This window comes from Dromiciops gliroides, chromosome 4, assembly GCF_019393635.1.
Source record: "Dromiciops gliroides isolate mDroGli1 chromosome 4, mDroGli1.pri, whole genome shotgun sequence".
NCBI classification, from domain to species: domain Eukaryota; kingdom Metazoa; phylum Chordata; class Mammalia; order Microbiotheria; family Microbiotheriidae; genus Dromiciops; species Dromiciops gliroides.
In genome coordinates, this window is record NC_057864.1 from 150,285,763 (window position 1) to 150,310,192 (window position 24,430).

General features: G+C 39.9%; 1 protein-coding gene across 1 annotated transcript; it reads right to left on the reverse strand.

Annotated features, from left to right (window-relative positions):
* Positions 1 to 877: 877 nt before the first annotated feature.
* Positions 878 to 20,570, reverse strand: LOC122755893 (centriole, cilia and spindle associated protein). The gene is made up of 4 exons (XM_044004821.1): positions 20,437 to 20,570; positions 19,128 to 19,626; positions 10,623 to 10,900; positions 878 to 5,918 (listed from the first exon to the last, which is right to left on the reverse strand). The coding sequence occupies exons 2-4, from the start codon at positions 19,459 to 19,461 to the stop codon at positions 5,742 to 5,744; spliced, it is 789 nt and encodes a 262-aa protein (XP_043860756.1). The 5' UTR covers positions 19,462 to 19,626; positions 20,437 to 20,570; the 3' UTR covers positions 878 to 5,741.
* Positions 20,571 to 24,430: the final 3,860 nt, after the last annotated feature.

Below are 24,430 nucleotides of genomic sequence, written 5' to 3' on the forward strand. Positions count from 1 at the left end.
AGGTGCCATAGGGCTTCCTCACAAATCTTCCACTGGTCCGCTCTCCCCATTCTCTAGTTTCTCACAGTACTTTTTCTGCATTTCCTACATGTTACATTACACCTTGTATCAGCTTTGTCTTATCCTCCTCATTGCATAACCCCCTTGAGAACAGGGTCTATATCTTACTTGATTTTGTGCATCCCCAGTTTCTAGCTCAATACCCTGTAAATAAGTACTCGATAGAGATTTGTTGCTTCATATTGTGTTTTTAAAATGACAAACAGGGGGTAGCTAGGTGGCGCAGTGGATAGAGCACCAGCCCTGGAGTCAGGAGTACCTGAGTTCAAATCCAGCCTCAGACACTTAACACTTACTAGCTGTGTGACCCTGGGCAAGTCACTTAACCCCCAATTGCCTCAATTAAAAAAAAAATGACAAACAGTATGTAAAAACTTAGACTGTCTAGAACATTTGGAACTATGCCCCAGAAGCTACTCATCTTTGCATGCCCTTTGCCACTAGTAAGCCTATACCCCCAAAGAGATCTAAGAAAGAGAAAAAGATCCCATATGTACAAAAAGATTAATAGAAGCTTTTTTTGTATAGCAAAGAATGAGAAACTAAGGGGTTTCCAATTAAAGAATGCCTATCAATTGGAAAATGAACAATTAAGTATATGAATGTAAGGGAATACCATTGTGCCATAAGAAATGATAAAGAGGAAAATTTCAGAAAAACCGAGGAAGACTTACTTGTATGACCCAATGCTGAGTGGTGAGAACCAAGGAAATGATTTGTACAATAACAACACTATAAAAACAAATTTGGAAGCCATAAGAACTCCGATGAATAACAATAGCTATCCAGAATTCCAGAAGACCAGTGATGAAACATGCTACTACACATCCTGAGAGGTAATGGGACTAAAGGATAAAAAATTATACATGAATTTTTTGTACATGGTCAATGTAGGAATTTTTTTCTTGACTGTATATGTTACTAGGATTTTTGTTTATTTTGTTTCCTTCTGCCCCCTGCCAGTGGTGGAGTAAGAGAGAAAATCAATTTTTGTTCATTGGGAAAAACATTATTTAAAAAATCATTTTAAAATGTATGTAGCCAGGAAAGTGGGAAGGGGGAAGCAAATCAAAGGGAAATAAATAGAAAACAAACTTACATGTGTAATTCATGCACAATTAGCTCACATCTGAAGGGGAAAGAAACATAGAGACTACTTCCTCTGCAGGGGATTCATGTAAGAAGTTGAATAAAAATTACACCCATGCCTTCCTAATTGGGGCAAAGTCCAAAGTCTTTCCATATGGAAAATTGATTTTTTTAATCTTTCTACATAGTTTTAAGGAAGCCTTCAGTGACAAACAGCCCTATTATACAGATTCACTTAGGGAGGGAAAGGATGGGAGCCAAGAAGATGGTTATAAAACAGTTAAGGATTGTGTTGTATTAAAAAAAAACGCATCAATAAACAAAATTTAACATTAAAAATTCTGATCCTTTTTAATATCCAACTATTTGTACACCAACTCAGAATTATTTTTCACAAAATTATAATGTCTTTACCTTCAGTATCATTTTATTCACATTTATACAAGTAAATACAACATTGGAGAAGCTAAAAACAATACATACTATTCTCTTAGAAAAGTAAAACCTGAAATTCACATTGCCAGAACTTTATTAGTCTAGCCTACACTTCTTAGAATTTAAAGTGAATGCAGTGCTCTGTGTGTGTGTGTGTGTGTGTGTCTGTGTCTGTGTCTGTGTGTCTGTGTGTCTGTGTCTGTGTCTGAATATGGGGCAATTTTCCCCCAACCCTGGTTTTGTTAATTAAAAGACCACATCTAATGCATGGTCTACTGAAACTGAAATGGAAAATGAAGCTCATAAATATCCTTTGAGTGCCCTTAGAATAGCTAAGAGATTTGTCACTATTACCAGTAATAAAATTATCATTCAAAAGGCCTCTTATTTAAGTATGTATAAGCATTTTTTTTCTTTCCTAGAAAGAGTATTGGGACTTAGAATGTTTTCATTCCCTAGACAAGTTCCAAGATGTATAGATTATAGAAAAATAACAATTTGAAATCTAGAACTGCCCACATTCCTCTGCAAGTGTTAAGGGGGACATGGTTGGTCTTAAATCTAGATGGTACTTCCTGTATATGGTTTAATATTGAGCATAGTCATGCACTTAAATGTTCTATCATCCTGTGGCATCTTTAAAACAATAGCAAAGCAATTTTCAAAAGCACAAGTTTGAAGCAAGCATGCTAACTTCTTTTACACAGTTTATCTGATGTCAGAGACAAATTATAACAAGGTCTTTTTACAGCTCATATTAGACTGGCAGTTTGACAACAAGCAACCTAGAAATTTAAGCTATGTAAAAACACTTCTCACTCTCTGTGGTTTTAAATTTAATAAAATGCTAAACTATTTTTACTGGAATATTCAACTAAACAAGATTTTCACTTGACATGTACTTTGTTTCTCTATTTTTGCCCATTAACACTTTGGGTACTTATAAATATGACTATGACTTATAAATATTCCTCCACTAGGAATTTTCATTCCCAGCTCTCCAAGAGTTTGAATTGGTACAGCTTAGAAGTTGGAGGGAAATAATGTAGTAAAACTCATTTTGTAAAGAAGGTTATGCATGATCATTTCCTTTTAGACACTCATAATTTGCAGTAATCATGCCATTTACTTTGAACATTCCTCTTGACATGACTTAGTTACTCAAGACAGGGAAGTGGCCCCAAGCAAGGCACACTACTACAATTTCCTTCCAGTTTTAGCAACTGATTTTGGATCTAACCCAAGCACTTATAATCTAAGCAGATTCAATATAGAGCATCTTGAGTCTGTAATTCTACCTTCAAACAAGTTAAAGACCCCATTTGAGTCTTCTATTAATTAGTATTTTCATTTAAGTTAAGGGCATCAAACTTCCTATATTTCATTAATACATTGGACAAGAAAAATAACAAATAGGAAAAGTAGTACAAAAACATTTCTAGAAAGAGAAGAACCAAATGAGAATTTGTTGCTGTTGTTTTTTAATACCTTACTGGGTTGTTGTTCAAAATAGGTGTTAAGGGACATGGAGAGAAGGAAATAGTCACCTTTATTTACATAAACAGCTGCCATTACTTTCAAAATTCTATCACAACTTTGAAGGTGAAGGAAAAAGGAGCTTAGCAAAAGGAAAGGAGCATACTCTTGGCAAAAGATTCTAACTAATATTAAAGCTAAAATTGGAGATGAAATCTCATAGCCATATTTCATCATGTAAATGCTTTTTCATTCTAGATTTTAAAATATCACATTCTCAGTCTCAAACTTCTTCCATATGAAATAATTTATGCTACCTTATTATCTAATAAGTTATCACAGAGAACTAGTAACAGCATTATGAGAAATTATATTTGCTCATAAGGGGAAAAAATTGAATGATTACAGACAGTACTGTTTCACTGCCTAAGAAGTTTCTTTTCATAGGTTGTAATCTAATGAAAGGGTTGAATCAATGTTCCTCCCACCCCTAAAAAATTGACAAGATTATTACAGGCTTTTAAAGATATTAATGTAAGTTATCAGGACATACCAAAAATGGAATTAAAATCTTATACTTCTGGTTGTTTTTGAACAAAATTATTTTGATCATTTCCAGACTTCAGCTTTCTGTGGGTCTGTCTGGATTTTCAGTAGTAAGCTAGTTAGCTGTAAATCAATTTTGTAAACTAGAAAAAGGCTGGCTTTTTAATGACTATATTGAACTGAAAATGAATTTCCTAAAGCTATTTATGGACATTTAAAACCTACCTTACTTCACAGTATCACTTTCTGATTGTCAGCTGCAACATGAAAAGTTTAAGCTTGATTGCTAAATCCAACCAGGTGAGAATGTTTCAGAACACAGAATTTCATATCCATTTACACAACTACCACTCATTGCCACATTCATTTGGACATCTGGTACTTCCAGCATCTATAGCTTAATAAAATAATAATCACTTTAAAAGATTATCACCAGAAGCACTGGTATGCATTGGTGATTTGGTTTTGGTGATGTTATATGGAATAAAGAGATTTCATTTGACTCATATCATGTGGTTCAGTGACTAGCACAGATAGCAATCAGAACAAAAGAATGAACCTCAAAACCATATAAAGGTCAACAATCACACTTAAGTAGAAAGGCTATTACTATTTAGAAATCAGTTTCCAAAGTTAATATGTTTATAACTAAACAAATGGGTTATATTTAAAGACCAGATGAGGATGGGGAAAAAATAGTATGAAGAATGTATATATACAGTTGTTTGCACTGTTCCACAGACTGAGAATAAAAACTTGGAAATTTTGTCTCACATCTAAAAGCACCTGTTTAACACATAATCATTTTTGTTCATGTGGCTGCTAGAGCTACATATGCAAGATTTTCCTTTTCCCTTTAAGGATCTTTAGCAATGAGATCCAGCAATCAGGTCCCCACCCCAATAGACAGAAAAAGAAACCCTGTTCAGACTTCGGTGGAAACAATATTTTAAGGACATTTTGAAGCCCAAGAGAGATAATTCTCCCTAAATTCTTATGCATATGAAGGGAAACCTACACCCAGTCCCTGAGACTATGTCCTGCCATAAGAATATCAAATAAGGAATGCCACTGCATTAGTAAGTCTGAGGAACACTGCATAAAGCCGTGGTTTGCTTATTGTTAAATTGGTTCTGGAAAGGAAAGTAATGCAAGTGGAAATAAGGTCATACCACTCATGTCCTAACATAATTTCTACAAGATGCCCATTCCTGCTAAGTCCCAGAACCTCGATACTTACAAATTTGAGTTTGAGTACAAATTCTAAAATTTACTGCTCTGAAGCCCATTTATTCTTAAAAGCCAAATGGCACACAAGTTACAAAATACATGATTTAAATAGGGCCACAGGTCAGATCAAGTCTAAGTTACAAGGAGTATGCTCTGAGAAAAAATGTTCTACAGTAGAAAACTGAATTTCTGACAGTCTTTGACTCAAAGAAACTTCAGTCTTACCCTAAAATATTTATTTCACAGGTATCTCTTGATTGGAATGTTTTTGGATTATTAAATAGTAAGTGCCCAGAACAGCAGGGAGAAAAAGTGAAATTCAACCCTAGAAAAATTTGAAATGTTACTGTCCACATGAAATAGTAAATGAACTGGTACAGAAATGGGATAAATTTAACTTTTACCAGAACTCATTGCCCAAGTTTATAGGGATCAGAAGAACAGCTATCAGAAATGACTGCTTTTTTACTAGTCTTCCACTCAGTAAAAGTTCACATAATTAAAAATAGGCTTGTTAGGTACAAAATGGAACCATCTTACTTTCAACAGTGTTTGCAGATGTTCAGGAGAGAAAGAGAATGGGCTCCTATGATTATGAAATACTGATTACTAAGCATCTTCTAAAACTTGCCACTTAAAAATCAGTTGGTGTCATTTTCTCCAAAGATTAAGATGCTTCAAAAACTCAAGCATACTAAAGACTTAGGGAATGATCAACATGAATAACTTCAAATGTCTATGGCTTCAGCTATCTGCCCTACTAGAGAGGCAGGTTACCAGAACACATTGAAAAAAAGCACTCTTTTGGGAACCCCCTAAACAAAACTTTTACATCATATCATTTGGTTTCCTTAACCAATGTCCTGTTGTTTTTAATGAGGTTATTTAAGCACATCTTTCTTTCATCAAGCTCTTGCTGAGTAGCACCTCATGTACTCTGTCATCCATGGATTATCTGCGGAGGAAGGCTTAATCCTTCTGGGTTTCTGCACATCTACAGAATAGGCTCTTTGCCTCTGAATGACCAGTTTCCTTTTTTCCACTTGTCTTCTATTCTTGGCTCGTAATGCTGATTCATGAATCTGTGAAGGTTTAAAAAAATAAGTCTCATAAATCAAATTGTCTTGGTGTTGAGAAGATACTATTTTTTTTCTTGAATCCAGCCTGCTGATTCATGAAATAGAATAAAATCAAATAAAGATTTTAAAGTATTTAACAAATAGGAGATGCAGCAAGAGATAGTAGACAGTCCTGACTTTGAAACACAGGCAGGCTGTGAAACAATGGACAAAGAAGTCACTTAACCTCTTTTCTCAGGGTCACTAGGGAACTCCCTAAGTCTAAACCAAACAAAAAATAGTTAATAAATTAATGAAATTAGGAGGCATTAAAAAAAAAAAAGAGGCTGCCTCAGGAGTCACAAAGCCTTAGGATTCAAGTGTAACCTGTGACATATAATACCAGTGATATAACTTAGGCAAGTGACGTAACCTCAGTTCTCTAAAAAATTCTCTAAGATTTAGTTGCAAAGGAGGTGCCTATCTCCTTTGGTAGATGGAATCCTTCACTGGCAATTACCTATACTCATAAAATTGCATGTCCAGTCAAAAAAAAACCCCCAAAACAAAGAATTTTTACTTTCACAGGCCCAGGTCTGTACAGATGCACTAAAAAACTTGACTTTGATAAACTTATGATAAAACTACTAGCATTTGTCATGCCCATTTGTCTCTCATATGAATTCAGAGAATTTCAAAACTGAAAGGAATCCTAATTCATGCAGAACACAGGGATTTTAACGGCTAGAAGGAATAGAACCAAGATAACACTTTATACAATGACTACAATAATGTGAAGTAATAATAAAAGACATAATTCATATAATAATAATAGTTTAATATTTATATAGTGTCTGCTATGTGCCACACACTGTGCTAAGTGCTTTACAATCATTTCGCTAAATCCTCAGGACCCTGGGAGGTAGATGCTATTATTATCTCCATTTTTCAGATGAGGAAACTGAGGGGGAAGAGGTTAAGGGACTTACCCAAAGTCACACAACTAGTCATTCAAACCTGAGGCCAGTTTGAATTCAAGTCTTCCTGTCTCTAAATCTGGTGTGCTATCCATTGTACCACCTATGGTGTGACCAGTCTTTCATTCCAGAAAACCTAATAATGAAATTACATCTCCGTCCTCCCAGTAGAGATGATGGACTCCAGGTATGGAATCCAGCACATACCCTATAAGATACAGTTGATGTGTTAGTTTGTTTTTCTTACTTGTTTTTCTTTGCAATGAGTGAGGGTTCTACAAGAAGGTTATTAGGAAGTAATGGACTTTTTAAAAAGTATTAGACTAGGGGCAGTTAGGTGGTGTAGTGGATAGAGCACTGGCCTCGGATTCAAATCTGGCCTCAGACACTTGACACTTACTAGCTGTGTGACCCTGGGCAAGTCACTTAACCTCAATTGCCTCACCAAAAAAAAAGTATTAGATTAAACAGAAAGAAAGAAAGAAAGAAAGAAAGAAAGAAAGAAAGAAAGAAAGAAAGAAAGAAAGAAAGAAAGAAAGAAAGAAAGAAAGAAAGAAAGGAAGGAAGGAAGGAAGGAAGGAAGGAAGGAAGGAAGGAAGGAAGGAAGGAAGGAAGGAAGGAAGAAAGATGTTTCATAGATTCTTGTACAGAACAGCCCTGAAACCACCTCAAGAAGACCACCACATCCTAGCCTGTGGTCCTTTAGGATCATATATTTATAGCTAAAAGGGACCAGAGAGGTCATCCAGTCCAACTCCCTCATTTCCAAAAGAAACTGACGTCCTTCCAGGGAGGTCAAGTAACTTGGACAAGGGTACATGATGAGTCAAGTGGCAGAGCCAGGATTTGAAGCCAGGAACTCTGACTCCAAAGCCAGCGCTAATCTTCACTAGAACATGCTGCCCTTCAGGGATGAGTGCTCCATAACTCCATACCTGAGTGGCCATTCACTCTGAGCAAAATAAACAAATAAATAATTAAATAAAGCATGGCACTTCCTGGACCTCTAGGCATTAGAAAACAAGTGTTTTTTCCTTGAATAAATCTTTTATATTGCCAGGCTAAACTTTGAGATATGGTTTTCTTTCTATTTACATCAATTATGTAACTCTTCATCTTTCTTGATCCCTGAAGGAAGTATTCTTCCATGATTTCCCCTGCCCCACACGGCTTAAATTCAACACCAAGCTCATTTATTGAATTCCAGCTGACCTATGTTAAAGGAAGCTGAATTTTAAGCTCTTCTCCCATGTGTTTACATGCAGTTTAGCAGGAATAATATTGAAAATATTCTACAATGACAGTTTATACATCTGCATCAGACTACATGTTAACATAAGTGGCATTACAGTATGTATTAAGATATCTGTACTCTGAATATTCCTCTGACTAGCTTAGTCCCAAGAGAACACTACAAGTCTTAAAGTAAAAATTCCTGAGGTTCAAAGTGGGCTCAAATAACCTGCAAACAAAATCTGACATTTTGACTGGATTATATTCAGAACAGTGCCTACTTGCACTCTTTCCAAGTCAAGTAATATTTATTTTATTTGGGGAAGTCACTTAGCCCTGTTTGCCTCAGTTTCCTCATCTGTAAAATGAGCCGGAGAAGGAAATGGCAAACCACTGAAGTATCTTTGCCAAGAAAACCACAAATGGGTCATGAAGAATTAGAAAATGACCATACAAATGAATTCTTAAGATTATATTCTAATAAATTAGCTAGAAATGTCCAAAATGCTACAGTTAAAATTTTGTTACATTATTAATTCCATGAAGTTTCTGTCCAAATTCTTTACCAAAGTGTACAAATACTGCTTTTAAAAGACCATTACAGGGCAGCTAGGTAGCTCAGTGGATGAAGCACCGGCCCTGGAGTCAGGGGTACCTGAGTTCAAATCCGGCCTCAGACACTTAGCACTTGCTAGCTGTGTGACCCTGGGCAAGTCACTTGGCCCCAATTGCCTCACTAAAAAAAAAAAAAAAAGACCATTACAAGGGGCATCTAGGTGGTGCAGTGGATAAAGCACCAGCCCTGGATTCAGGAGGACCTGAGTTCAAATCTGGCCTCAGACACTTGACCCTTACTACCTATATGACCCTGGGCAAGTCACTTAACCCTCAGTGCCCCACCAAAAAAACCCAAAACAATTGACTGGCAGTAAAAGACCATCATCACAGCTGTCATTTGAAAGCATTTTAGGCCAGGACTTTGTTGTTTTTGCTAATGAAATTTGACCTAAACTAAGAATTTGCCCCTTAATGCTAAAAAGAAAAATATGAGTTTTGTTTTAAGCAATTAATATATTATTAACAATAATATTGTTGCCCAGAAAACTACTTAGAAACCAGGACACTCAGAAATCAGTCCTCATAGCCCACTTAGAAGGTGAATAAGGACTAAAAGTGTAAGGGGAATTTCAAGTTAGGAATGTCTAAAAGGAAGTGTGATTGTAGTATAGAGAAGCTGAAGTTCTTGGAAGTTAAACACATTAGCTATAATAGACAAGGAGAGAATGAGTATGTTATATAATACTGGACATTTGAGCAAAAACTAAAAAGAGTTTCAGTAACTACTGGGATATTAATTTCTCATCATGACACAAAAAATGAACATACAAGACAGCTAACTTAGCAAAGCTGAAAAAGATAATATCCTAGGAGATTCTGTTCCCAGTGTCCACAACAATCGCTGGTTTCATAAGAAACAAAGTGTATGTATACACACAAACACACACACATGCTCACTTTTTCTCTCCCCCCTCACCCTCTCCCTCTCCCTCTCCTTCTCCCTCTCTCTCTCTCTCTCTCTCTCTCACTCCCCCCTTCCTCTCCACCTTCTTGGTCAAAAAAAATGGGCAAAAAGAGATGAAGAAAATCCAGCACTTTGTGACACCAAAGACAGCTTCACAGCAATTACCTACTTGTAACTGAATTCTTACAAAGTATCTCACACCATACTCTGAATAAGGAGCTCCTGGAACCTGTAAAGGTCTCTCTATTCTTGCATACAGACATTTGTTGCCTGCCTCTGGACTATCCACACTCAGCAAGAATAAAATCAGTGAGATTCTCTGCTTTCTCTGATCTAGGGTCAGTATTGCTTTATTATTTATTCATTCCAACTTGCTAACAAGCCATTCTTTTCTATGTTACTGCAGATTCTAATTGGGCCTTCCTAACTGGAATCCATTACCTGTGGGTTTGTTTTTGGTTTTTGGTGGGGTTTTTTCTGAACCCTAGAAAGTCTCTTCTTTCCTGGATTAATGATATTGCCATATCCTTTTACTATACTAACTGCATAGGGAGGAAATAATGTGGTAGAGTAGAAAGAAAATGCACTCCAAATCAAGAGACCTAGGCTTGAACCCCAACTCATTAGCTGTGTTGACTATGGGAAAGTCATCTTATCTCTTGGGAGTCTCAGTTTGCTCACCTCTAAAGTGGGAAAAATTCTTGTTCTACCTAGCTCCACAGAGTTGTTGGAAAGAAACTACAAGTCTTAAAGCACTGCATGACTCTGAATTATTAACTGACTTGTTGACTGTGAGCCTTTGCTGTACAGACCTTATTATACATATATCCTTTGCTGGCCTGCCTTATCCAGTTGCATCCCAGGACCCAGAAGGATTAATATGGGAATGTCCCAGGATGCTGTAGGGAAAGCAGTGCTTTATGGTACCGAATGTTATCAGCCTCTCCTCTCCTCCAGATGAGATGAAAAGTGAGCTCAGCACCCAAGGGAACTTACCTGGTGTGCTGAAGCAGAAGCACATACATTATGTGTTTTCTGACTCCCAGTGTCTGTCTGTTTTTCTCCCCAGCCATAAAGAGCAAATGGATGTTTGATTTCTTTTGTTTTACTTTGTCTTTGAGGACTTTTAGCTGGTTTCTTATCTCCTTTAGCAAGCAAGGCACGTTGGTGAGGATGTTCAGTGGTATCCAATAGTTTATCTTTTACTTCTCTCTGTTGTTCTTTTGCTTCCCTCTGCTGTTTACTTTTTTCTTGTGTATCTTTCACAGGTGTTTCTTAAAAAAGAAAAAAGCCACATATATCACAATTAGGGGTCTAAAGAAAAAACATCACAACAATAATAATGATAGTTAGCATTTGTATAGTGCCTGCTATGTGCCACTTTGCACATTTTATCCCATTTGCTCCTTATAACAATCCTGCAAGGTAGATGTTTTCCAGTTTTACCATTGAAGAAACTGAGGTAAACAAGTTAAGTGACTTGTCAAAGGTCACTCAGCTAGTAAAGTATCTGTGACTGGATTTGAACTTCAGTCTTCCTGACTCCAGACTCAGCACTTTATCCACTGTGCCAAATGACTGCATGTAAATTTATATATCTGGTGAAAAAATATGAACACCTTTGACTTAACAAGTAACTATTTTAGTTAACTTTAGCTAGATTCACACCTTCTCTTAGAAATTTAGTGATGCAGAGTGAAGTGAGAAGAACCAAAAGAGCCATTTATACAATGACATTATAAAGAAAAGTAACTGAAAGATTTTAGAACACTCATTGATGCAAGACAAACCACAATTCTAGAGAACTGAAAATGAAGCACAGTATCCATCTCCTGGCATACAGACAATACAGAATAACGAGGTTTGAATTTTTGGGATATGGCCAATGACGGAATGAGTTTCACTTGACTGAACATATTTGTTATGAGGGTTTTCATTAGAGGAGATTGTAGTAGAGAGAAAATAAATGTGTGTTAATGGGGTGGGGGGGGGAGAGACAGCTATTTAGAATCTAAAATTGTTAACCCTTATGCTTATCTCATTTTTAAAAGAAAAAAAACCTTGAGGAATGCACTAAGATAGAACAGTATGTTCAAATAATATAAATTGGATGTGTTTTGAGTATTAATCTCTCTGCATTAAATGCAGATAACTGGCAAAAATGAAAGCTATATAGGAACTAGACTCCTAATCCTGAAAATGAAATCAACTTCAATGACAAGAACAAGCATTTATTTATTATGCATCATCTATTTATGCTAGAGGGTTTAGGAGAGATACAAAGAAAAAACAACAATCTCTCTCTGTCCTCATAGAGCTCACAATCTAGTAGGGAGTTGTTTACAACACATACACAAATTGCTGGAATACAAAATGATACATAAAGTGTACAAAGAGGTAGAAAACCAAGTTTGAGGTTTAGGGAGAGGAAAAAAGTAGGGATCAGGAAAGACTTCTAGAGAGGAAGCAGTATTTATTCTGTGTCCTAAAAGGACAGGATTTCAACAAACAGAAATGATAGGGAGGACATGACATACTTAGGGGACAGCATAAGCCTAGTTAGGCTGGAGCATACAAGTTGGGGAAGGGGGGGGAATAATCTGAAATAAGGCCAGAAAGGTAGAATAATGTATACCACAAGCATGAAGAGCCTTGAATGCCAGGCTATGGATTTAAGGAAATAAGGAGTCACCAAAGGGTTTTAAGCAGAGGGGACATGATCAAATTTATGTATAAGATGAACCTGGCAGTTGTGTGAAGAATGAACTACAAGTGAGAGAAAGTGGAGGCAATGACCTGTTGAAATACTGAGAACTGAGGGTAATAATGAAGGTCTGAATAAAGGCAGTGGCAGTGAAAATGGATGAGAAAGATATAGTAGAATCAGAAATATGATTAAGGGAGAGGGTTGGTAAGAAGGAGGAGAAAACAAAAAATTATACAACATGTGTTTCTAACATGAAAGACTGGCTGAATGGTGGTGCCCAAGACAGAAACAAGGAAGTCTCAGCCCAGAACATAACAATAACTCACTTGAGTTTACAAAATCATTTTGCATTAAATAAATAAATATATGTTACAGTATCCTAATTGTATAAATGAGGAAAATGGAACTTAGAAAAAGGTTCAGGGACAAATTTCCCATGGTCACAACATGACTGGTAAACATCAAAGCTAGAATTTATGATATGCAGGGTTTCTGACCCCAACTCCAGTTCTCTTTTTATTGAAACAACCCAATTCTACTCCCCATGCAAATACAAACAAAACAAAAACAGAAAGGAATTACTCTTCATGATCAATATTGATATTGCTCAGGGAGAAGCATGTCTTATCTTAGGGCCTTATTTCAGAGAAAACTTTTATACCTATTTAGCATCTTAAAATATTAAAACCAAAATTACTTGCAGTTTCAGTCGTCCTCTTGGAAGGTTACTGAATGAAATTTACATAAGTTTGCTGGCTCCTTAGTTTTACAACTGTCAGATCATAATAATGGATGCATTTCCATGGTTACTACCTTAGCTAACCAGTTGTGAATTCCCAAAATAAAGATATCAGGTTGGAAGTTTTATCCTGTGTTGGAATGCTACTAAACTATACAACAGCATTTTCTAATAGATGGATTATGAGGGATTGGGTTCATGGTCTATCCAAATGAGTATTCAGTCTCTAACACTGGTATAAAGGGACACTCTTTATAGATATCCTTTCCCACTTCGATCACCATAGTTGGGGCCTTAAGCTCTTCTCACCTAGACTCCTGGAATAGTATCCTAACTGACCCTCCTTCCTAAAGTCCATCCTCCATATGTGTAATCTTCCTAATGTACCATTAGGATCTCCTTACTCCTCTACTTAAACACCTTCAGTGACACCCATTATACCTACCATATTTGGTATTAATACCATATTTGGTTTAAACTACTAATCCTGGTAATTCAAAGTCCTCCACAGTATGACTCAGACCTACCTAATGCAGCCTTATTTGAACTACTCTTCATCTCTTATCTACTTTTTGCCTTTGCTCACATTATTTTTTATGTTTGAAACAAGACTTCCCATTGGGGTGTGTGTGTGTGTGTGTGTGTGTGTGTGTGTGTGTGTGTGTGTGTGTGTGTGTGTGTTAAATCCCTCCCTTCTTTCAAGGTCCAACACAGATGCCACTTTCTCTGTGAGATCTTCCAAAACACCTGTATTCAAAATGGAAGCAATTTCTCCCTCTTCCAATTTTAAACGCATTTTTTTCCAATTCTCATTTGTATTCTAACCTGTATTCACAACAACTTGTGTGCATACTTTTCATATTCTGTCCTTAACCTATCCCCCAAGAAACTATTAGTACCTTGAGGACAAAGATTTAATTTTGAAATATTGTATCCCCAACAACTACCTTGACTATAGTAAGCACTTATAAGTATTTGTTAAATTGAACTTAAACTAATCTTAGAAATTTTCCACTTGCAAAATAATGAGACATGCTTATCTATTTTTTTTTGAGGGGCAATGAGGGTTAAATGACTTGCCCAGGGTCACACAGCTAGTAAGTGTCAAGTGTCTGAGTTCAGATTTGAACTTAGATCCTCCTGAATCCAGGGCCAGTGCTTTATCCAATGCACCACCTAGCTGCCCCCATGCCTATCTATATCCCATAGGAACAGGGAATTTTGGAGTGTGCGATTCAGTCACAAGGCCAAAAAAACTAAGAGGGGAGGAGGAAATTCTGCACTCACTTCTGAGCAACCCACTTATTTTCTCCTGGAATGAAAACAGAAAACAGCTAGAGGATTTGTGGAACTGATTGCACAATTGAAGTCTTTTCTCAATATTTAACAATTTTTTAAAGATCAACTCTTTTGTTTCAAAACAAGCCCAGTGAAATTGTTCAATAAAAAAGCAATAATAAAAATTATAATTTTAAAAGAGAAACAAGATTATTCACACAAGTCTTTTAAAAGGCAAGTTTTAGATTCTGCTCTAAACATTAATACGTTGGCATTGTGGCAGACATGGGCAAAGATAAAAGTTGGTAATCCAAACATGAGTATTCCATAGAAAATGATCCTCTCCTTATTCCAAACACTGGAAAGAAAAAGAAAACTCCCTAGATCCCATTGCCCCTGCTAGCTGTCATCCTACATCTCTCCTGTTCCTCAGCTCAACTCCTTTGAAAGTCATTACTTCCTCTAGCTTTACTCTTCTAAACCCTCTGCAATCTCCAAAATTATCAATAATCTCAATTACCCAATCTAATGGCTTCTTCTCAATGATCATCCTTCTTGATTTCTCTGCAGCAGCACCTGATACTATTGAGCACCTGAGTCTCCTCCTGAACAGTCTACTCTCTGTGTTTACCCAGCACTACTCTTCTATTTCTAACAGTAGTAGAAATGGACACCCTTCATAGATAGCCATTCCTTCATTCTCAGATCTCCTTTTTAGGATCACCGTTCATGCCACAGACACTAATTATGGGTGTAGCCCACGGCTATATTCTGGGCCCTCTTCTTCTTCTTTTTTTTAATCTCTGCACTCTCATTTGTTGACCAGATCAGCTTCCACACCTTCAGTGATCATCTCTATGCAAGTGACTCCCAGATCTGGATAACCAAACATTCTTTCTCTTGAGCTCTAGTCTCCCATCATCACCAACTACCTATTGGACATTTTGAACTATTTCCCCCCACAGACATCTCAAGCACTTGTCCAAAGCAAAATTCCCTATTCCCCTGCCCCACAGCCAGCAGAAAACTGCACCATTTCCAAATGTCTCTGTAACTATGTCAAGGACACTACCATCGTTTTAGTCACCCAGGCCCCTAAACCTCAATTGAGTCATTCTCTCCAATCCTCACTCAATCACTCTTACCCATTCAATCAGTTTGCTCTCAAGGAACTTAGCCTCTTAATGAAGAGGAAAGCATACATGCCAACAAACAAGTACAAGATAATTTTATAGGAGAGAGGGCACTAAGAATGGTGGGAATGGGAATCTGGGGAGACTTCCTCGAAGGAATGGTACACAAGCTGACTTGGAAGGAAAGTAAGGATTCCAGCACGATGAGCAAGCCTACTGTACATAGACTTGGAATCCTGGAAATTCGAGTGCGAGAGGTTGAGAAACACCACGGAGACAAGTTTGGCTTAGAATAATATGGTATCAGGGGAGAAAGATCAATTAGAGTCAGGTTGGAGAGGGCTTTTTTGCCAGGCTGAAGACTTTATCTTAGATGGGAAAGTGAATAAACATTTATGTACTGCCAGGCATTGTGCTAAGCACTTTACAAATACTATCTCATTTAATCTTCACAACTCTAGGATGTAAGTGCTACTATGTTCTCCATTTTATAGTTAAGGAAACTGAGGCAACAGGCTAAAGATTCTTGAGTAGGGAAGTCAAGGCATGTGCCCTTTCTAATTATGGTTAATAAAGAGGTATGAGTCTTATCACTGTTTGGTAAGCTCATTCTTACCAAGGTTAGATTGTGAATATATGCTGTGAACTGCCACTCAAAGAATGTAGATGCTTTAATATATTTGGTCTTCAGAATTTAGCACAAAAGCCATCCTGGCCTAACCCCTCTATCTGCCTTCACTACACGTCACTTATTCCATGCCGACTTTTTACCTGCTGCTTTTTTTTTCTTCCTTCTAAGGCCATTTTGTAGCAGATATGCTGTATTTTTTTTAAGTGATGCTATTTGATGGTTTCTTGCATTATATCAACACTGCTTTGAAAAGATTAGACTGTTAAGACTAAAAGTTATAACAGGCCAATGACGTCCAGACTTTTTAAAATAAGTACCTCTATCTGTAAATTGTTTTCCTTCCAGGTGTTCTTGGAATCAGAGGGGGGACAGTGGAATTTTCCCAATGTCACCTATGCAACTACTGCTACTGATGCCCAGGATGGGTGTTAAGTTATAACCTAAGCCTGAGGGGCCACCTCAAACCCATAAGAGAGAAGGGTTGGGAGCTTGCACAGGAGGGAGTAGAGTGGGAGTGAGTTGGGCAGTAATGAGTAAAGGGTAGATGTGGTTGTGTTGCAAGAAAGCCTTTGACTATTGCAGAGAGGATGAGATGTAAACCATCTTCCTACTCTCCAATTAGTTGATCACATACCCCTTTGTTTCAGGCTGGGTACTTGGGAGAACATTAATCTAGGCTAATGCTTTTATTACAGATGAGAAAATTAAGGTCTAAAGAGTTTAACTGACTTGCCCAAGGTCACAGCATAACTTGGAATGGAAACTAGGTCTCATGACATTTAGACTAATGTTCTTTATACTTCACCAAAAGCTGCCTTATATTAGGTATAATTTTGCAAAACTGCATAAAAAATATAACACAAATATAGCATAATAACAAAGTAACTTAAATTCAGATTTCCCAAGTGTGTTTCTCAAGATCAAAAGTGATCTTAAGCTATTCTATATACTTTGGGATTATTAGCAATGAAAACAAATCCCAAAGTACATGGTATTTAATCAACCTTGGAATTGTGACAAGCTTCAAACTCTCTGTCCGGGGATATGGGAGAGAACATCAGTCATTGCCTTGGGTTTAAAATCTGAGGGGCAGCTAGGTGGCACGGTGGATAAAGCACTGGCCCTGGATTCAGGAGGACCTGAGTTCAAATCCAGCCTCAGAACTTGACACTTACCCTCATTGCCCTGCAAAAACAAACAACAAATCTGGTTGAGCTCTTGGTTGAACACAAAGAAATGTCAGGAGACCTAGTTTCTAGTCCAAGTTATGCTAACTCTATGACCTTAGACAAGTCAGTTATATTCTTTTAGACCTTAACATTCTCATCTGTGATTACATAGAAAATTATTAGAGAATAATTCAAAAAATATCATCCAATGCAAAATGGTGTGGGTCAAACTATTAATAAATAAGACAGGAAGGAGAGCAAGCTTTCTTCCTCTCCTCAATTAGGCCTAAAACAAGCAAACAGGCAGAATCAGAAAAGAGAGAAAGTAAAAGACGGAGAGGAGAGGGAGAAAGAAAAAGGAGAGGGAGGAAGTTAGGACGTCAGGGAGGAAAGGAGGGAGGGAGGAAGGGGAAGGAGGGAAAGAGAGGGGGAGAGAGGGGGGAGGGGGAAAGAGAGAGGGAGCGAGCGCTCATACATAAAGATCGCTACTGTAAATTTTAAGTAAAGTTTTTGAGCTAACTCACCGATTTCTGTGGATTGTTACACTTCCATCCAGGTAAACAACATAGTAATCATTTCTGGCTCTTTACTCTCCCTTCCTGCCTTAAATCTAACAAATCACTAGGGTCTTGCAGATTCTTTCTCCACATTTCTCCCGACCATCTTCTTCTCTCTATCCTTCATCATCTGCCATCCAGATTATTTTAATATTCTCCTAACAAGATCTCCCCGGCCTCCAGCCCGTGCCCTTTCTCTCCAAGGTGCCAAATTAATATTGCAAAAATACAGGTCACTCTCTACGAAATAAGCTTCAATGGCTCCCTCTTACCTTTAGGGTAAAAAACAATTTTTGATCAGCACGTAAAGCCCTTCACACAAAATGATAGATGTCCATCTATTGGGGAAGGCTAAACAAATCCGTGGTATATTAATGCAATGGAATGTTACAAGGCCCTTAAGAAACACGAATATGAAGAATTCAGAGAAGCATGGGAAAATATATGAGCTAATGAAAAAACCTAAGCAAAACCATAAAAATATTCACAATGACTATAAAAATGTAAATGTATCGAATAACAGCAAAAAGAAACTAAATTCTGTGTAATTTTATAACAAACCTGAAGAAATAAGACAACGCACCCTCCATCGCCACCATTCCCCCCCTCCCCCAACCACCTTCTTTGCAGAGATCGAGATTTATGGGTGTGGAGCGTTGCATATATTTGGTTTTCATAGTGTGTGGTTTAGTTTTGTTCCCTCTCCTCTCCTCCCGCCCCGCACCCCTCCTTTGTATTTTTTGCCACTGGGAATGAGATGGGGAAGAGAGAGAGGGGACGTATTGGAAATAAGGTGATGTAAAAAAAAACGAGAGAAAGATTTTTTTTTTTCCATATTTAGGCTCCAGAACCATGAACTCTGAGATCAAGGAACAAAATGACTGTTTAAACAAACTTCTTATTGTTCTTTCGGAACATAGCCGCGGGGGAGGTTAGTGGCTGTAGCCAAGCAACAACCAAATTAATTAGACGCCAATGCAAAGCAGCCTTGGGGGAGCTACTGGAGGGAGGACAGCTGATCGCCCTATTTTTATCACCTAGGGTGCACACCTAGTTAACAAGTAGTGTGAGGCGGAGACTGGAGTGTAGGGGCAATCGGTGAATGCGTTGAGTCGTGTGGGGACTGGGCGTAGTAGGAGGGAGAAGGCAGTAAAGGGGGCGGGGCGGAGTCCCTTTCTTACCCTGGGGCCCAGATCTCAGACGACTAGATAAACTAGAGCGCACCCCACCAAACTCCCAAGGGAAGGATCGGCCCACAAGTCCGGCGCGAGCCAACCAGCCACTTACCCGGGAGGCTGGCAGCGTCCTCATCTTCAGAGACCTCAGCCCCCTTCTCTGCTCCCTCTCTGGAGGACCTGGGTGGGGTCGGAGGTGGAGAAGAGACCGAAGCTCGCCTGGGGCGCGGGGGCGTGCAGGCCCCGCAACCCACTGAAGAAGAGGAGTCGTCCGAGTTGCTGGCTGGCCCCCAGCCGTCCCATAACCAGGGGTTATGCGTCTGCTCCAGCAGCCGCCGACTCAGGCGATAGTGCAGCAGCTCCCGGTAGCACGGGCCGCACGTGTCCCACTTGGGATCTTTGTAGCGCTTCATGTACTCGCTCTTCACCTTGCTCCCGGAATGCATGGTCCTGGCCCGACGCGAACCCACGGGGCGGGCCGGCCCCGGGCCACTGCCTGCCTGCCTTCCTTCCTTCCTTCCTTCCCTCCTTCCTTCACCGCCTCCCTCCTCCTCTGGTTTATTCCAAGGTGAGCTCTTTGTGGAGGCTTCTTCCTCGCTCTCTTAATCCACCTGCGACGCACCCCGGCCCCAAGGACCCAAGATGAAGCTCCAGTCACAATTGGGCACAGATCAGCCCCTCCCCCCAAGCAGCGCACCACCATCTCCCGCCGCTACATTTAAAAGTGCGGGGCCCCGCCCCGGAGAGGCGGGGACCGGGGCTGGACTGGGCCGGGGCTGGGGCCTGGGGGAGGAGGACATGGCGGAGTAGGGCTGGGGGAGGAGCCCCGGAGTGGAAGAAGAGGGAGGAAAAGACGTTCGCCACCCGGGGCTGCTGGAAGCTGCCCGGGCCTCCTCTGACCCGGGAGGATGGAGGCAGGGAGGGAGGGAGAAAGGAAGGTCACTGCACTGGCAAAGGACACATCTACGGAAGGGGAGGCAAAGGTCAGGGTGTCTGGCTACGGAGGAGGGAGAAGAAGGGGAGGAGAAGCGGGTGGCTGTCACTTGGACACGAGACGTGGAGGCTGCTTTCGGGAAGGAGCATTCCTTGGGAAAAAAGCTGCCTGGAGGGAAGGTGCAAGAGGGGGGATGCCCAGAAGGAGCTTGGGGGAGGGAAGGGGTGACATAAAACCCGGAGGCGTGAGGAGGTGGCGGGATGGGCGGAACTGGGAGGCGGTGACACTTCTGGGAGACAGGTGTCCGGCGGGGTGCTGAGGGAATGCGTGTCAGAGGCCAGAGGGGGCTTGGATGCAAGAGGAGCATTCCGTAGAGTGGAGGATGTAGGGCTGGTCCTTTGGGCGAGGGTGGGGGGATGGGATTGGGGGGTTGGGTTTTGGTTGGTTGGTTGTTTGGTTTTGGTTTGGGGGGAGGGGGGCATTTTACCTTCTTCGCCCGAACCTTCCTGGATCTTCTACTTTCCTGCGACTCGAGCTCAGCCCCTTACGCCAAGGGCAGAGCGAACTGGATGGTAACAGCGGCGGATTCCCACGGCAACCAATCCTCCAAACCTTTCCACCATAGCAAGATGTCACCGACAAGTGGAGCGGCGGCAGATGTTCTCGAAGCAGATTAGAAGCGAAAGCGCCGCCTAAATCCCTCCCGGAACAAACGCCTCCCTCCGCACGTTTCCCCCCAACCCCCTCCAACCCCCCACCCTTGCCGTCCTCCTTGGGGGTGGCAGTGAATCCATGGCTGGTTTGCTCGTGAAAGATGGAGAGATGGATTTGTTTGTATCGTATTCCAGGGAGCTCCAGCCCTAGGCCACTGACCTCTTCTTCCAGGATACCCCATAAAGAGAGCTCCCAGCTCTCTCCACATCTTTACTAGAACCCCTTCTCTCAGTCACCCTGATGATGCCGGCTCAGTGAATGACAAGATAAGGAGGGTCTCCTTCCCTGAGCTCCCCCAATGCAGGTACTCAAAAGCACTTTGTGTTCCTCATTTGAATCAGATAAGCGCCTTAAACTAGGACCAGGGTGATGCCAGCCAGTGTTTCTATTCCATGTCGATTTACAGTACAGAGCCTAGTGAAAGAGGACTGGGAGTGAGGGATTCTGTATCCCAGGCTTAGCTTTGCCACTTAACCTGCTGTGGGAACTTGAACAGGTCACTGACTTGAGGTCTCTGAGTTTTCTTAGCTATAAAATAACACACACTTCATAGGAGATGGAAAGGGACCTTAGAGGTCCATCCATCATTGTACTAGATTCTAATTCAGCTTCCCCATTTTGAGGAAACTAGGGCCCAGGGAAGTTGTGTTCTGGCCCATAGTGACACTACATGCTTCACCTAGGTTAAATCAACACTGATTGGAGATCCATTCTAGAACTCAGGTCTCTCTTATCCATCCCATTCATGCCACCTGGTATATACTGAACCTGCTCTCTTCAAAGTTACTATTTATCTCTTCATTGACAAATCTAATGGACTTTTCCCAACTTTCATCCTTCTTGACCCCTCCACATCCTGTGACACTGTGAACTACCCTCTTCTCTCTAGGATTTCAATGATACTGATCCCTGCTGGTCCTCCTCCTTCCTCTGACCACTTCCTTCTCAGTCTACTTTGCTAGATCTTCATCCAGGCCATGGAGGCTAAACAAGGGCTCTGTCCTGAGCTCACTTCTCTTCTCCCTCTATATTATTTGACTAGGTGATCTCAGTACCCATGGATTCCATGATCATCTCTATGTAAATGGTTCTCTATTTGTTGATCCCCAAATTCTCTCCTTACATTTAGTCTCACAGTTCCAACTGCCTACAAGACCTCTCTAACTGAATATCCTCTGCACATCTTAAACGCAATGTGTCCAATATGGAATGAATTCTTTTCCCAAAAAACCCTCCCCTCTTCTTAACTTCTCTATTACTGTGGATGGCACCTCTATTCTCCCAAGCACCCAGGCTTACCACCAAGGTGTCACCCTCATCTCCTCATACTCCCTCATCCCACATATCTAATTTGTTCTGTCAATTCTACCTTCTTAACATCTATCATGTACATCACCCTTATGCCTGGGCTATTGCAATAGCCTGCTGGTGGGTCTCTGCCTCAAGGCTCTGCCCCCTCCAATCTATCCTCCATTCAGCTATCAAAATCATCTCCCCAAAGTTCTAACCACATCACCCACCATGCTGTATTCAATGTCTTCCTAATAATTCCAAGATAAATATCTAAATATAAAATCCTTTCTTTGGCTTTTAAGTCTGGCCCCCTCCAGCCTTTCCAGTCTTCATACACTTTACCCAAATACTCTATGATCCAATGACATTGCCTTCCTTGATGTTCTTAGCACGTTTTGCTTCATTTCCCAACTTTGGACCTTTTCATTGACAATCCCCTTACCTGGATTTCTTTGCCTTCTCCTCCCCCCCCCCTCTTTTTTTCAGAGTAATGGGGTTAAGTGACTTGCCCAGGGTCACACAGCTAGTAAGTGTTAAGTGTCTGAGGCTGGATTTGAACTCAGGTCCTCCTGAATCCAGGGCCAGTGCTTTATCCACTGCACCACCTAGCTGCCCCTCTGTCCCTTCTCTTGTTCACCTCTTGCCTACCCTTTCTTCCTTCAAGTCTCAGCTAAAATCTCACCTTCTGCAAAAAGTTCCTCTTGATCAGCATAAATGCTAGTGCCTTCTTTTTGAGAATATCTTTATCTTATATAAGTCTTGTTTTCCTGTTGTTTCCTACCCTCCCCCTCCACCCCCCAGCCATTGGAATGTCAACACTCCTTGAGGGACTGTTTTTGCCTTTCTTTTATCCCCAACACTTAGCACAGTACCTGGCACATAGTAGGCAATTAATAAAATACCAGTTGACTAAGACAATTAGTCTTTTTTGGTTTGTTTCAGGACTACATTACACAAACTACTTGTTCTCCCAAGTCAGTGGCATGATCATTACCATTTTATTTAGGAATTCAAAGATCAGTAAAGCTGTAATACTGGGCCATCTCAGCCAGTTGAAACCCCACTTTTCATAACACTGCACTCCTTAAGTATTCAGTGTTATATAGTTTCAAAAGTTACATAAAAGTATACAAGGTTACTTTATTTATCTTAACAGTTTCCAATCTAAAGGCTGACTTTTTTTTTTAGGTAACTGGAAACAGTATGCAAACAACTGTTACAAAGAAAGGAAACTATAAAAGATTTCCATATGATGTTACAGTCACTTCATTATAGTTTCCCTTTTTCTAAGATAGTGATAGTTATCCTAACCCCCTACCCTATATGGACCATAAAATTTATTATTTATTTATTTATTTTTATTTGGGGGGGAAATGAGGGTTAAGTGAGGACCATAAAATTTAAAACTCAAAATAAAACAAGAATTCTGCTCTTTTTCCTTAGAAGTGATACAGTTCGGGGCAGCTAGGTGGCGCAGTGGATAGAACACTGGCCCTGGAGTCAGGAGTACCTGAGTTCAAATCCGGCCTCAAACACTTAATACTTACTAGCTGTGTGACCCTGGGCAAGTCACTTAACCCCAATTGCCTCAATTAAAAAAAAAAAAGAAGAAGTGATACAGTTCTATCCTTTTATTTAATGGATGAGGAAACTAAAGCACTGAGAGGGTCAAGTAACCTAGAATGACACAGGGAAAAAGTAGCAGAGCCTGTATTAGAATCCAGATCCAGTAACTGGAAATTTCACATTCCTTCCACTACCTCCTCACTGAGTTGTTGGGAGGTTCCATTGTTCGATGCTTTAATTCTGTGTACAGCTGTTATTGATTATAAATGTCTTTTTTTTGACTCTGTTATTATATACAATTGTCTGTGCCGACACCACCACCATTTGAGTAAAAGCTCTAAGACAGTAGTGACTAGATGATCTTCAAGTTCTTTTGTACCTAGTATTCTGCATGGTACCCAGAGTAGGTGCTCAAGAAAAAAAAAATGTGGTTTTTAGGGTCCTTTAGAATACTAAGCAGGGATGCTCCCTTCCTCCCTCCCAGTAAATGGAACAGCTAACTTACGCTTCTACCTAGGTCTTTAACTTCTAGATCCGTCTCTTTCTTACATGTTATTTTTATTGCATCATGATCTGAAAAGGATGCATTTACTATTTCTGCCTTTCTACATTTGACTATGATGTTTTTGTGCCCTAATACATGGTCAATTTTTGAAAATTCTAGATCCGTCTCAATCACCTGAGCTACTGTTACAAAAATTCTTCTATAGGCACTTAATAAATGTTTATTGATTGATTAAAACTAGGCTGGAGGGGCAGCTAGGTGGCGAAGTGGATAGAGCACCAGCCCTGGATTCAGGAGGACCTCAGTTCAAATCCAGCCTCAGACACTTAACACTTACTAGCTGTGTGACCCTGGGCAAGTCACTTAACCCCAATTGCCTCACTTAAAAAAAAACTAGGCTGGA